This window comes from Artemia sp. Qi Xiang Cuo, chromosome 13, assembly GCF_049724085.1.
Source record: "Artemia sp. Qi Xiang Cuo chromosome 13, ASM4972408v1, whole genome shotgun sequence".
NCBI classification, from domain to species: Eukaryota; Metazoa; Arthropoda; class Branchiopoda; order Anostraca; family Artemiidae; genus Artemia; species Artemia sp. Qi Xiang Cuo.
Window position 1 is genome coordinate 34,972,647 of NC_142806.1, and position 14,282 is coordinate 34,986,928.

The 14,282-nt window shown below is 37.5% G+C and overlaps 1 protein-coding gene across 1 annotated transcript in view; it reads right to left on the reverse strand.

The window, feature by feature from the left end:
- The window catches only part of LOC148945227 (uncharacterized), a 59,592-nt gene extending 54,267 nt beyond the window's left edge, over positions 1–5,325 (reverse strand). The window contains exon 1 of the mRNA XM_089099160.1: positions 5,098–5,325. Within this exon, the coding sequence (XP_088955286.1) occupies positions 5,098–5,256 (159 nt within the window). The 5' untranslated portion in view covers positions 5,257–5,325. The remainder of the gene's footprint in view (positions 1–5,097) is intronic.
- Between the last annotated feature and the right edge of the window lie 8,957 nt (positions 5,326–14,282).

A 14,282-nucleotide genomic window follows, 5' to 3' on the forward strand; every position in this document is an offset into this window, starting at 1 on the left:
AAAGCTTCCTAATTTACCTTCACTGAGAAAAAGTCACTAATGAGTGGCGAAATAATAATAATAATAATAATAATAATTTATTTTTAACCCGCTAAGGTAACAAAAGCGGAGTATAAATAAAAGAAAAGAAAAAATACATACAAATCGACTAAATACACAGTAAAGACACTAAATCAATGAAGGAGGCGTACAGACCCATGATGAGCTGGGAGAGCCTTCACTGTCTGGGGGAGTTTGTCAGCAAGCTCAACTAGCTTTTCAGTTATATCTGGAAGCCCAAAAACTGAGACAAGGTTACGGTTCCGGTACCACGGAGGCAAATACAGTAGAAAACGCGAGAACCGAAAATAATAAGAACGTAATGACCGGGTATTTTTTCGCCCAAGAATGGGATAAACACCAGAAAGGAACAAAATTGAATGATCAGTAAAAACAGAATACAATTTAGCAAGGGTCTTCCTACTGTATTTCCCCCGATTGGCAACAATTTTGGAGTAAGATACTTGGATCTTTTTCTTACAATTCGCCACGGCTTGTTCTCGGAGAGATTTAAGATTTTTAGCAATGTTTATACCCAACCATCGAAAAGAAGAGACACATGGGACAGAAAAAGAAGCGCAATCTAAAGGCGAGTTACAATTACTATTAAACGAAAGATAATCACATTTAGAGAAATTCAGTGATAGACCAATCTTACTAAGGTTTGTTGCAACAGTAGATACAGAAACAGAAAGACCTTTTCTAGTCCTACTAATTAGAAGTATATCATCAGCATACGCTATGTAAGAAAGATTTATCGCCTGAAAAATACAAGTGGTTGGGATAGAAGATAAAACAGAAGAAATGCAAAGTTTAAAGATAGAAGGGGAAAGGACAGCACCTTGTCTGACACCACGCCGAACCGGAATTTTAGAATCGGAAATAACCCCTTCAGCTTTTATTCGTAGAAAAGAATTGGCATACCAATAACGAAAGAGAGAAACCAGAGAAAGATTAATGCCGTGACTAAAAAGGGAAAACAGAGCTTGTGAGTGGACGACGCTGTCAAAAGCCTTGGAAAGGTCCAAGGCGCAAAGATTGAGTTCATATCCCTTTTTAGTCGCATCAATAAGAAGATTAATTAGAACTCGATGGGCTTGCTGGCACCCTACCCCAGACGAAAAACCAAGCTGATTTTCGCCAAAATGTGCACTCGATATGGACGGAAGAAGAACATATTCAAAAACTTTTCTAAGATTGCATGACACAGTTATTGGCCGATACGACGAGCAATCGCTAGGAGGTTTCCCTCTTTTAAGAATTGATGTTACAGACCCACATAGGAAGCTATCCGGTACCGCAGACGCACACAAGCACATTTGGAAAAGCAACTGCAGGTGTTGAAAAAGAAGTGGGCAATCAACTTTTAAATGGTTGGCAGAAATGCCATCACAATCGAGGGAATTTGATTTCAACCTTTTTACTGCCTGCTGAACCACAGAGAGCTCGACAGGCAAAATCTGAGTTTGGCTCAGCGATACGGGAAGTGCGGCAATGAGAAGTTTCGAAAAAACCGAATGGACATGATAATTCACTGAACTAAAAACTTTACTGTAATAACTATGCCATGCACCGGCACTAATCGGGCTTGTAGCAAAAGAATCATCAAGTTTTTCAGAATTAATTACCTTTTGCCAATCAGATTTACTTAACGGGAAATTCGATATTTTTTATTTAGTCGAGCGCAGGTAATTTTTATATTCTAATTTTGTCTTTTGCTTTATTTGATGAATAACCCCTTCAGACGGACGACCACAAGAAACCCAAATCCGCAACCAAAACTTTGCTTTATTTTTAATCGATTTCAATTCAGGATCCCACGACCACTCCGGTTTACGCGTGTTTCGCCTGACTCGCTCCTGTGGTACAGCGGTCAATTCAGCTGTTTTAAGGCAAGATACTAATTTTAGATAATAATCATTTAGAGTATTTTTATCATTTGAAGACTTACAACTAAGCTGTAGAAGGTGGAAAGGAACTTGAATTGTAGCAAGTAGCATAGCTAGCGTAGAAATATACAGCGATAAATTTATCTTATTCCAATTTCGACGGAAAACCCATCTTCGTCCTGCTTGTAAAGCATTACGATTAGTACAAATCGGTATTTGAAAAACAAACGAAATCGGTAGGTGATCTAAATTGCAATGATCTTCATGAACAATTACAGTAGAAACGGGTAGGCCCGGAGAACAAACAACATGATCAATATTACTTTGACTACCGGAATGATGAAGATAAGAATATATACAAGTTTTTTCAACCAGCTTAAACTGCGGCAGCGAATCAAATATCAAATCCGAGCGAATATTCGATGACAGCAGGTCAGCGTTAAAGTCTCCAGCGATCAAAAAACGATAACCTTGATTTGAGACGGATTCCAAAAGTTTCTGTAATACACTGCAAGTCTTAGCGAATCTGTTAAGAGACTGAACCGATTTTCTGTCACAAGGCAAGTAAACATTTACGATCACTAAATCATTAATCCGCACGGCCAAAATGTTAGGATCACTGTTAAAAAGCACAGGCGAGTAGCAAGCAACACTATTTCGGTTCAGTATACAAGCAAGCCCACCCGACGGCCGTCCGAAAGTAGTTCGGGCCGCCGATACGAAAACGACGTGATTAGCACTTCTTTTTAGCAGGTTTGTATTAGCCGACGATAATAAGTGTTCTTGCAAACAGACAATGTCATAGTTACATGCAAGTTCGTCAATAACATGCTCTTTTCTTCTGGTACCATGTATGTTGTACGAGACAGCTGAAAGGGACTGCATCATTTTCGGGCACTACTCGAAACGCGAGACTTGAGCACTGGACATTTCAAACTAAAGGATGTATGATCACCGTTGCAGTTTGCACATTTAGGGCTATTTTGGCAAGGCGTTTCCTTAGTGGCAGTATGATTACCGGCACAACGAGCACATTTATCAACAGGACTGGTGCAATCCTTCATGATGTGATCTGGGGATCGGCATTTGAAGCAGCAACGGGGTACACTGATGAAATCGTACACACGGAATATTTCGTAACCTATTTTCAGGCCGTTCTTGATGGCATTGCCTTTTGCGAATGTATCCGAAAACTCTAGCTTAATTGTTTGTGAAGAGCCGAAACGAGTGGCTTCAGTCACACCAGGGTACGAATTTAGTCCAGCAATGTCAAAATCCTCAGGGATACCTCTAGCAATCCCAAGGTGATGCTTAAGCACAGTTTTAGTGGTAGCACCCGATGCGGCTGCACTAATCGAATTGCAGAAATCCGAAATAACAGATTTCTCAATGTTGACATACAACTTGTCACCTCGTGGGCGGACGCTGGAAACTGACTCGTGACCTGACAATTGGTCTAAGAATTCCTTTCGACTTTTGGGGTTGCAAACTGTTTGCGGAAGGTTTGAAACAATCACTGTAGCATGGCTACTCGATAGTGAAGAAGCAGCATCCCCAGGCTGGGGTAGCGGTGGAAAATTGGCTGAATAAGACTCGAACTGATTGGATATAGTTTTTAGATGCAAGTTCAGTTCATTGACTTTCGAGAGCAAAGCCGAGTAAGCCGAAGCCGGGATAACTGGCACTTCCGAAGGGCTTCGAATGACGAAAGTCGGAATTGTAAAACAATTTGAATCACCTTTTCTCAGCATTTCCAAGATATCACCAAGGTGACTAGATGGTGCCTTCGTTCCGGTTCGCTTCTGAAATGGCGCATCAGGATCCAGCTTCAAGCCCAGCCATTTCTTTGCGATCACAATCACTTCGCAATCAAAAAACTCCGCTCCAAATCTTTTGATAGTCTCATCATCTATTCCCTCTTCCTTGTTTCGCTGAACGAAATTCAACACGGGCGAATAATGCAAATTCTCACTCTGTTCAAACATCATGACGTAACAAGCTCTATGCACAGCAGCATGGGATATTGCGCGCACGACTGACTAATTCTGCTTTGTTTGCACAGACAAACGCCTCTGAGACTTCAAATGCCTCCGTCCACACAATACAAGGAACAAGGGAAGTGTCGGGACCCACTCACCAATTCCCCGCAATTTAAGGGTAACTAAATACCGGCAGGTACATACGGCGCTTGCGGCAGGAACCCTCCCCTCTTCTGCTTGTTGTCTAGTATATGTTATCAATCAATATTCTATTTCGGAAGCTACTTTAGAAATTTGGCTTATATTCAGTCAGTACAGTAGGTGGCAACACTGCTCTAAAAATTCGGGCGCACTTTCCACAGCGCAACAATCAAGCTCTGGCAACGCAGCTAGATCTAGAGTTCATTTCGGCCATACCGCTGCTGTCCATAAAGAATACAATCCTCTAGGGTAATTAAATGTTTCTGTCTGAGTCTCTGTACTTATTAAGTCACTAAATCTCAAGGGAATTTATGTTCAGTAAAAAATGTCAATAACCAGAGAATAAATAATCCGATTATAAATGTCTGTAGGGAAACACACAGGTTGAAATCTTACTTTATTTAAAAGATTAGTATCCAAAAACAAGGTGTTTACACGACGAACTCTCAAGTGATACTCCTGGATTTGGTTCTGGATTTGCCTCATCAGATAGGGCAACTAGAGTGTCAAATATTGAATATAACAAACTATCGTCTCCAAAAGAGCAGCATAATTTGCAAATAGATTCTGGCTGAACTTTAGTCTCCATTTCGGGCTTGAAACTAATCAACTTATGTTAACCATACTATAAACTTGCAGTAAAATTTGAAATTGTTACTTAGAGACTTTACTCTTTTCTTCACAAACGTAGTTCTGATAAACAATGCCATCTCACTAGGCTAGTTTGTTTCCTAGCTACCTGAATAGTCCATTACTATAAATAGGCCTATTACCCACTTTTTCTCACTGAGTTTTTTTTAAGTATGTGTTTAAACTTTTTACAACTAGCCTATGGATTTTTTTACCCTTTGGTTGCCCTAGCCTGGGTCTTCCTCAGGCTGATAGCCTACAAGCTTGTTTACATGAAAAAACTCTTAAAATACCACGTTTTTACTTCAATTACAAGATATATAGTTGTGGTATGTAAAATAAAAAGCTTCCTAATTTACCTTCACTGAGAAAAAGTCACTAATGAGTGGCGAAATGGGTTCTGGATTTGCCTCATCAGATAGGGCAACTAGAGTGTCAAATATTGAATATAACGAACTATCGTCTCCAAAAGAGCAGCATAATTTGCAAATAGATTCTGGCTGAACTTTAGTCTCCATTTCGGGCTTGAAACTAATCAACTTATGTTAACCATACTATAAACTTGCAGTAAAATTTGAAATCCTTGCTTAGAGACTTTACTCTTTTCTTCACAAACGTAGTTCTGATAAACAATGCCATCTCACTACGACTTTTCTAGACAAAAGTACTCGCGCTTTTCAAATCTGGTGTTGCAACACGCTACAAGGCCGACGAAGGGACTTGGTAGTCAAGAAGTGTCGTTGATCCTATTATTTACTTATTTGCTTCATTAGCGCTGTTTAAGATTGGAAAGATAAATAAGGCGTATTTGAAGTTACTTTTTTCAGTAAAAGTCCAACTTGGTAAATGAAGGCTGTTTTTACCAAGCCGACCTTGCATAAGAAAGTAATATCATGAAGATAATCACGAAGAGAAGTCTTAAGCCGCGTCTACATTCGGCGTTTTCTGGAAAACTGGGTTGTAAATTTTTCCGTTTTTTTTACGGCACAAAAAAGATGCCAACAATGGACCGGCATGTCAAAAATCAGGAATTGAAGACGAGTTGTTCCGTCTTATGTGAGCCTAATCAAGCAATAAATTTGAAAAGAAAGGAATGGGACTTCCAAAGAAAGATAAATAAGCTTGTAAAGCCTCCCAGAAATGGTCAAATTAAGAAACTTTCTCACTCATTGGAGTTTGGAAGGACAAATTTGATGAATTACAGAATAATAGGACCTAAAGCTCAAACTTATATGGCCATGACTTGCATGACTTAACGCTCTTGCTCAGGAGGGTCGCCAGCGTAGAGGGATCTGGTTGACAGCGCTGTCAGTCTTCTCCAAGCAGTCCTGTTTATAGCTAAGGATGGGGCCTGGTTAGGGTCGATGTTGCGGCTGAAGAGGCGTTGATTTACAACATCAGCCCGTTTGGTGCGCGGCCTCCCTCGAGGACGTTTGCAGACAATCAAGGGATTGAAGTCCGAAATTATCCTTGTAGTGGTTCTTGGCGGGAGGCGGATTAAGTGGCCGTACCATCTTAGAGAACGAGCTTCTGCTTGGGTGGAGAGATTCTCTAACTTGAAGGTCTTCAGGATCTCAGTATTACAGATCTTTCCATACTATTTGAAGCCTTCAACTCGACGCAGGTGTATAGTTTGGATGGCAACGACCTTTCTTAGCTGTAACCAGGCTATCGGCCATGTCTCAGAAGAGTACAACATGAGGCTTGAGACTGTGGCGTTGTAAATTCGTTTTTTTTTATAAGGCGACTAATTTGCCGTTTGTGGAAGATATGGCCATGGCAGAGGAGTTATCAGGGGGAATATATTCCCAAAAAGAAAAGCTGCCACTCTTGGGAGACGTCCAGTAGCAGATCCAGGATTTTTTTAGGGGAGGGGGTGCAAATCAGGTTGATCCGATAAACTTACAAGGAGCAAGTTTAATTAATGCAAACTTGCGTTAATTAAGTAAATTACACTACTTTAGACTATGTTAGGGGGAACTATAAAGCAGCAGAAACTATAAAACAGGCACTGCCAAACAAGACATGATAGTCTAGTAGTTAGGACTCTGGGTGAAAAATAATTAAAGATTCTATTAAAATTATTTTATTATATTAATATGCTTTTTGTGTATTCATATTTGAGAAGACAATAAAAAAGACAGATTGACCTGTCATAAGATTTTCAGATCTAGCCTATCTTACTGTTAAAATTCCTAAGCATGTAATCTTTAACTTATTGGGAACAAAAAACTTTAACTATTTTTTTTATTTGACAACAAATTCTTAACTATATTTTTCTTGGAAAAATGACCATGAAAGGCACCTTTCCCATCCAGGGGTGCAGCTCAGGGGAAAGGGATGGGATCCCCCCACCCCAATATTCCAAGGAGTCTGTGCACAGTGCCAACACATCAAAACTTCTTTTAAGTTTTTAGCTTAATTTAGAATATGTGTCCACATTTGTAGACACACTGGATGATTTCCTTAGCACATTCTATACAACCTGTGTCCCTGTTCCCATCAACTGTGAAATTCATGCCAAATACCAGTATTATGACAACATGTCTGTGCAGCCTTCTTATCAGTCAACCTTGATTATCTAAAATTATATACATCATACTAAAGTAGGAATCTTTTGTCTATGTTATGCATGTTTATGAAAGATTCATATTAATAGAAGTATTTGTCCCGGAATAGACACTTTTGAGTACTGAGGTCTTACCATAAGCTGTTTATAATTTTTCAAGTTGAGCATTGTTTGACTAAGCTATGTTTGTTACAAACTATAAAGGCTGATATATATTTCGTTCTTTACAAAAGAATGTTAGGGTACAAAACAAACAGTTTCTTTTTGGGGAGAGTCTTGGTATATTCTTTTCATCTTGGGTCTTTTCCACTTATTGATAGCATCCCAAACTATCAAGCTAGTCTTTTTGGACTCGTTTGGTAAAAGTGACGCGATAAAAAATGGTGTGAAAAACGGATACAAGATTTTCACCGTTTATGACTTTATAAGTCTACCGCGTTGCTGCTTTAAGTGCAGGTCTCCTGATAATGTTCTAAAGGAATGCAACAGTCAAGTAAAAAAATGTGCGTACTGTGCTGGAAATCACTCCTCTACGAAAGATGCGCCCTATACTAGCAGTCCTAATTGAGCGAACTGCGGCAGGTCACACATTTCGCATAGTCTATTGCTCTCTTATTGCGGCCGGTGTGACAAAATGATGTTGCAAAAGTGCTCTATTATTTCGTACAATATAAACGGAACGCGTAGGAAAGAACATATCATTGACGAACTTTCATGCAAATACGATATCTTCTGTCTTCAAGAGCATCTTTTATCATCAGCTAATGCCAATGTGCTGAAACGGAGTCGGAATCACGTTGCGCTTATGAATGCTGCACGGTCTACGTTTGGTAGACCTTCCATAGGCCTCGCCTGCACTTTGAAATGCAGTTCTTTTTCACTTACAGCGCCAATGCTGTTTCACAGTGAAGAAAGTACCTTGGCCATGGAAATTGTTGGTCTGATGTTTATCAATGCATATTTTCTAAGGTATCGTAATACTGTCCAGACATTGAATAAGTCTGCCAAAGCTTTTAGTGCTTTGAACAGCGACTCTTCAGTATTTTTGTCCTTATTTCACTGGACAATGTGATTTAAGGTAAAGCTTAATATAATAAATGAATTCATTTTTCTTCTTTTGAATAGTAAACAAATTGATAATAGGATATCCAAATCTTGACAATCTGTCTGTGCTAGAGACATGCTATTGATTTATGCATTCTACTCATAAGTAGACTGCACTCATAAGGAATCCCGCTGTCATTTAATTCTAGTGAATTCAAAATGCACATAGGAGTCGAGGACGCAAGTCGGTTTGGGTCGTCCCAAACTATCAAGTTAGTTTTTTTGGACTTGTTTGGTAAAAGTGACGCGATAAAAAATGGTGTGAAAATTGGATACAATATTTTCATCGTTTATGACTTTATAAGTGCACCGTGTTGTTGCTTTAAGTGCAGGTCTCCTGATAACGTTCTAAAGGAATGCAAAAGTCAAGTAAAAAAAATGTGCGTACTGTGCTGGAAATCACTCCTCTACGAAAGATGCGCCCTATACTAGCAGTCCTAATTGTGCGAACTGCGGCAGGTCACACATTTCGTATAGTCTATTGTTCTCTTATTGCGGCCGGTGTGAAAAAATGATGTTGCGAAAGTGCTCGATTATTTTGTACAATATAAACGGAACGCGTAGGAAAGAGCATATCATTGACGAACTTTCATGCAAATACGATATCTTCTGTCTTCAAGAGCATCTTTTATCATCAGCTAATGCCAATGTGCTGAAACGGAGTCGGAATCACGTTGCGTTTATGAATGCTGCACGGTCTACGTTTGATAGACCTTCCGGAGACCTAGCCTGGACTTTGAAATGCAGTTCTTTTTCATCCGCGACGCCAATGCTGTTCCACAGTGAAGAAAGTATCTTGGCCATGCGAATTGCTGATCTGGTGTTTTTTAATGTATGTTTTCCTAGGGATCATAATTCTGTCCAGACACTGAATAAGTCTGACAAAGCTTTTAGTGCTTTGAAAAAAGTTGCTGATTGTACATCATATTTTGGTTATCAATTTGTTGTCTCTGGGGATTTTAATGCTGATTTATTGAATTCAAGCCTCCGATCGGATATAGTTTTCCAGTCTTTGTCCGAGTTTAAGCTACTGGATAAGAATCGCTCATTAACATATATCCATCATTCTGGGAGCTACACTAATTTAGATCACAGTCTTTGTTCTCCAAATTTATCGGTTTTGATTGTTTCTATTGACAAAACAAAAAGTGATATAGACCACCTACCAATTACCTTTTCATTTGATATCTCTCTGTCACCCGATTTTTCACGTGTGAATCGTAAATGGTTTACCAGGCGAAATTGGAACAAGACTAATTGTAGACTCTACATTGCTACTCTTATAGCTCTTTTGTCTACTATAAAAGTTCCTTTTCGGCTATTTCAGGTTGGATCTAAATTTGCAAATGATAAGAATTTTTTGAACAAATATTATGTTGATATTATATCATGTATGAAGGAAGCCGAAAGAGTGGCAGTTCCCGAGGAATGTGTAAAATTTAATACATGGAAGCCTGAATGGTCGTGGGATTCAGGTCTGAAAACAGTGAAAAATAAAGCCAAATTTTGGCTGCGTATATGGGTTTCTTGCGGACGGCTACTTAATGGCATAGTATTTGAGCTTAAACAGAAAACTAAACTAGAGTGTAAAAGTATTTACGGTGTGCAAAATCTAAAATTCGTAACTTCCCGAGAAATAATTTAGATTGGAAAAAGGTAGTAAATTCAGATAAAATCGATGATTCTTTTTCAGCGAGTACACCAATTAGCCCTGCTGCCTTGTGCAAATATTATGATCAGATTTTTGACACCGTAAACCATTTCGTTCATGCTTCTTTTATGAAGCTTCTTAATTCTGCGATTCCTACCTCACTCCACCAGAAACAGATCCTCCCAGTTCTAGCTATAAAGAAGCTCAAGTCAAGTTCTACTGAAAGTGATAGCATAAGTGCCAAACACCTAAAGGTTGATTGTCCAGCTCTGGCCCAACATCTACAACTTCTTTTCCAAATGTGCTTATGTACCTCGGTTGTGCCTGAAAGTTTCTTGTGCGGAACAGTTACCACAATTTTGAAAAGAGGAAAAATTCCGACTGAATGTGCATCTTACAGGCCAATAACGGTTTCCAGCAATATAAGTAAAATTTCGAGTATCTTCTCCTCCCTTCTGTTAACTCTTCTACATACTTTGATGAAAACTAGATAAGGTTTTCAGATGGGGAAGGTTGCCAGGCAAGCACATCGAGCTTTGGTGAATGCTCCTACTGAAATAACTAAAAATAGATTCAAGTTACACTTATGTGCTTTAGCTCTCTACAAGACCTCTGACACCGTTACCCATTTCTCCAAGCTATTTTTTTCTATTTAGTCACGGTATAAACACTTCGGTAATTTTTCTTCTTATATATTGGTATTCAAATCCTTTTTTCGGATTAAAACGGACATGAGTGTTTCCAAAAGCAAAATTCCGGTGCGGCGTGGGGTCAGACAAGGTGCCATCCTTACTCTTTCTATTTTTTAATTTTGTATATCATCTGCTCTTTCTTCTATCCCATCCACTTGCATTTTGAATTCCGTTAAGATCTCTTATCTTGCTTATACAGATGATATCCTTTTGATCAGCAGGACTAAAAAAGGGCTTTCCCTGTCTGTCTCATCAATACCATCTAAACTTCATACCATTGGACTTTCTCTTAACCTTTCAAAGTATGAATATATCTCGTTTAATAGTAATAATATGACCCTTTTAGTTTACAGATCTTTTTCTGTCCCATCGGTTCCTTTTTTCCGGTGGATGGGTATCAACGCTTGTAAAACACTAAAATCTTTCCAAATGCTCGTCATCGCTGATTTTGTTTCTGTCTGGAATTTACCCTATTTTTCACCAAAAAGACATCAGATCAGTTCATTCATATTATTTCCGGTTTTCCCGCTTTCTATTGTATCTGCCTCCATGATATAGGAATCGGGATCTCATGTCTATTTACGGTCTTCCAGATATTGGTTCAAAGCTTACGGAACTTGCCGACAAACTACTCCAGTATACATATTAGTATCTGCCAGCCCACAGTGGCCTTACTCGTTTGCTGTAGTTTTTGTTCTTTTTTGTTGTTTGAAGTGTTGTTTTTCATGTTTTGTATCTTGAATGTTTTTCTTTTCTTTGGTTACTCTGCTCTAGTGAAGTACTCATGTATGCAATGTTTTATCTACTTTGTCGTTATACTCCAAAACTATAATTTTTGTATATGATGTGGGTTAAAAATAAATTATTATTATTATTATAAGGTATAAATTTTCTTTGAGTACACTAGATGTTGGCTTGGTTCCAGTATATTCAGTTACTTGCATTGAGGTATATGCAATCATGCACTTCTAGTACTGATCTAGTGCTACTGAATTACTGCTCCAAAAGATGTGAGCACTACTAGCATTTGCTGAAGACAACTGCTAATAGTACAATTGCTTGATTGCAAGGGCAAAATCTAGAATGATAAGGGCAGTACTGGAATCACTAAGGCCAAATTTCGAATAACTCAATTAACAGTACTTACATTGTCCCTGAATACATAGTGAAATTCTCAAGTTTTCTTGGAAAAAAATTTGGTTTCATAATTCCCCAAAAAACTTCCAAAGCTTATTAGTCCCCCCCCCCAGCATATTCTCAAAAGCCAAGCTTTTGTTTTCTAAGAAAAATGTGAATTACTGTGCTGTTACAGGGTGTAAAATTCTCATTGTCTCTCATTTCACATGTTTGATTAAAAATATTTTAAGTATATTATATCAGATTACATATAATACAATTTAATGTATTTTTGGGGGATGACCTAGAACAACATTAAACCTGTTCATTGGCTTTGCTGAAAACTTTCTTTAAAAAAGTACCAAGTTTAGAAGAATATTTTAAAATTTTTTTGTTTATCTGTATATTTGTTCTTGTAATTCTTGTTGTCTTTCAAGCATTTTATAGAGGCTAAGTCACCGAAGCACTTTATAGAGAAGCTAAACCATCCATGGGCATATTGCTGTCACAAATGATTTTGCTCAAATGAGCTGGTGGAAGACTATAAGAAAATGTAAGATTTTTTTTACTATTTAGAGATTAGGATATCACGAAATTGAGTATTCAATGTGCTTGTTTGTATATCTTATGTAAATACAAGCCCTGCTGGAATTTTGTTCATATCTGTCTCACAATTGGTGTGTCTAAACAAAGTATATTGTTCTTGGGATAGTTATAAAAATTGTAATAAAAGTGACATAGACCAATTAGATTGTTTTTAAATATCTTTTTCATCTGTTAAATAGTTGTCTATTTCTGTGGTCATGTTGGTTCAGTTTCCAAAGAGCATTTCATCTTCATTGATCCTTAAGGAAAGCAATATATATACTTACTGTAGTTGATTAGTATTAAATAAATTTTTATGCCATGTTGCCTTTCTGCATAAAACATATGTGTATTTTTGTGTGTTATTGTGTATATAACACACACAGGTGTGGACAATGCAATCACAGCTTTTAAAGTCATTAGTCCCCTTCTCCAGTTATACCAGCCTTTTGGTCAGTGAAGCCTTTTAAAATAACCTTAAATAATTGTTTGGGGGTCCTTACCAGTAGCTTTCCCTTCTACTGCAGTTAGCAATGGGTAAAATATATATTTTTCACTAAAAATTTTGACAATCTTACCTATTTTACCACTATTAAGTTGAAAAAAAGGTGATCTAAATATTTGACATTGAATTTGTCATTAAAAAAACCTTCTTTTAGACCCACTAAAGGTTAGAAAGTAATGAAAAAACTTCAATTACAAGTTTTGAAGGTGTAAGCCTTCTAGCTTCAACAAATTCAATCATACTTTTGGAATCAGGGATCCTGGGGCAGGTCAAAATCTTTGAAATGAGCTTCTAATACAAGTTATTTGTAAAAAAAAGTGTGCATCATTCTAAAAATGAGACAAAAACATTCCTGCAGAAAAGAAACAAGACAGATGAATGAAGCAACATATTCCATTTATGCCCATTGAATGTAAGAGAGAAATGAACAAAACTTCAATTACGTATCCGTTTTCTTTAAAAAGACAGGAGGAATAAACCTCCAAGCTTTGACAAATTCAATCTCACTTTTGGGGCCGGGTATAAGACTAATTTTCCAGGGAATTAAAACTATAAATCATTGGCTTATCTATTGAGACAGGGAGTGAAGGGAATGAACATACATTTATTCAGTTCTTTGCCTATTTGTTCAAATAGAGCCTAGACAGTAATTTGGATATTTTTGGTTGCCCTTGCAAGCTTTTACTACATAGTAAAATGTTATTTCAAAAACAAGTTTAAAGGAATTTTTAAAAAGAGCCTAATACCCATTGAAAATAACTTCACAGCAAAACTATTGCAAAATTATTTTCATACTAACATTTAACTATTAAGAATAAGGAAAATACAAATTATGCTATGAACTACTCAAGGCTACAAATTTACCATAAAAACAAGCCAATAATGAGTTGTTTTGGTTCCAATCAATGACTCATGATGGAATTAGTCTCTTTATTGAAAAGGAGCGTGGAAAAATATCAAGTGATGTGATCAATTTTTTCTGGCTAAACCGTATAAAAAAGTAGGCCTATAAATCAAATCAAGTTAATTTAATTAACATAAAAAATAGAAACAAATTTACAGCAGCCATCTATAAAAACCCGAAGGTTTGTTTACGATGGCTGCAAATTCATTAATATAAGCTCTACAACTACTGCATAAAAATAAACACATCCACATAACAACTATCTCTTTGCAGGGAAAAATCAGCATTTGAATTACATCATCATAAAGAACATCTCCTACTCTAAAAGGATTACTCTCTAGAAATTGCAAGTGAGGAACATTTCCCATCATCCTTACAACAACCACTCAAAAAATTAAAAAAATTTGCAACAATAGAG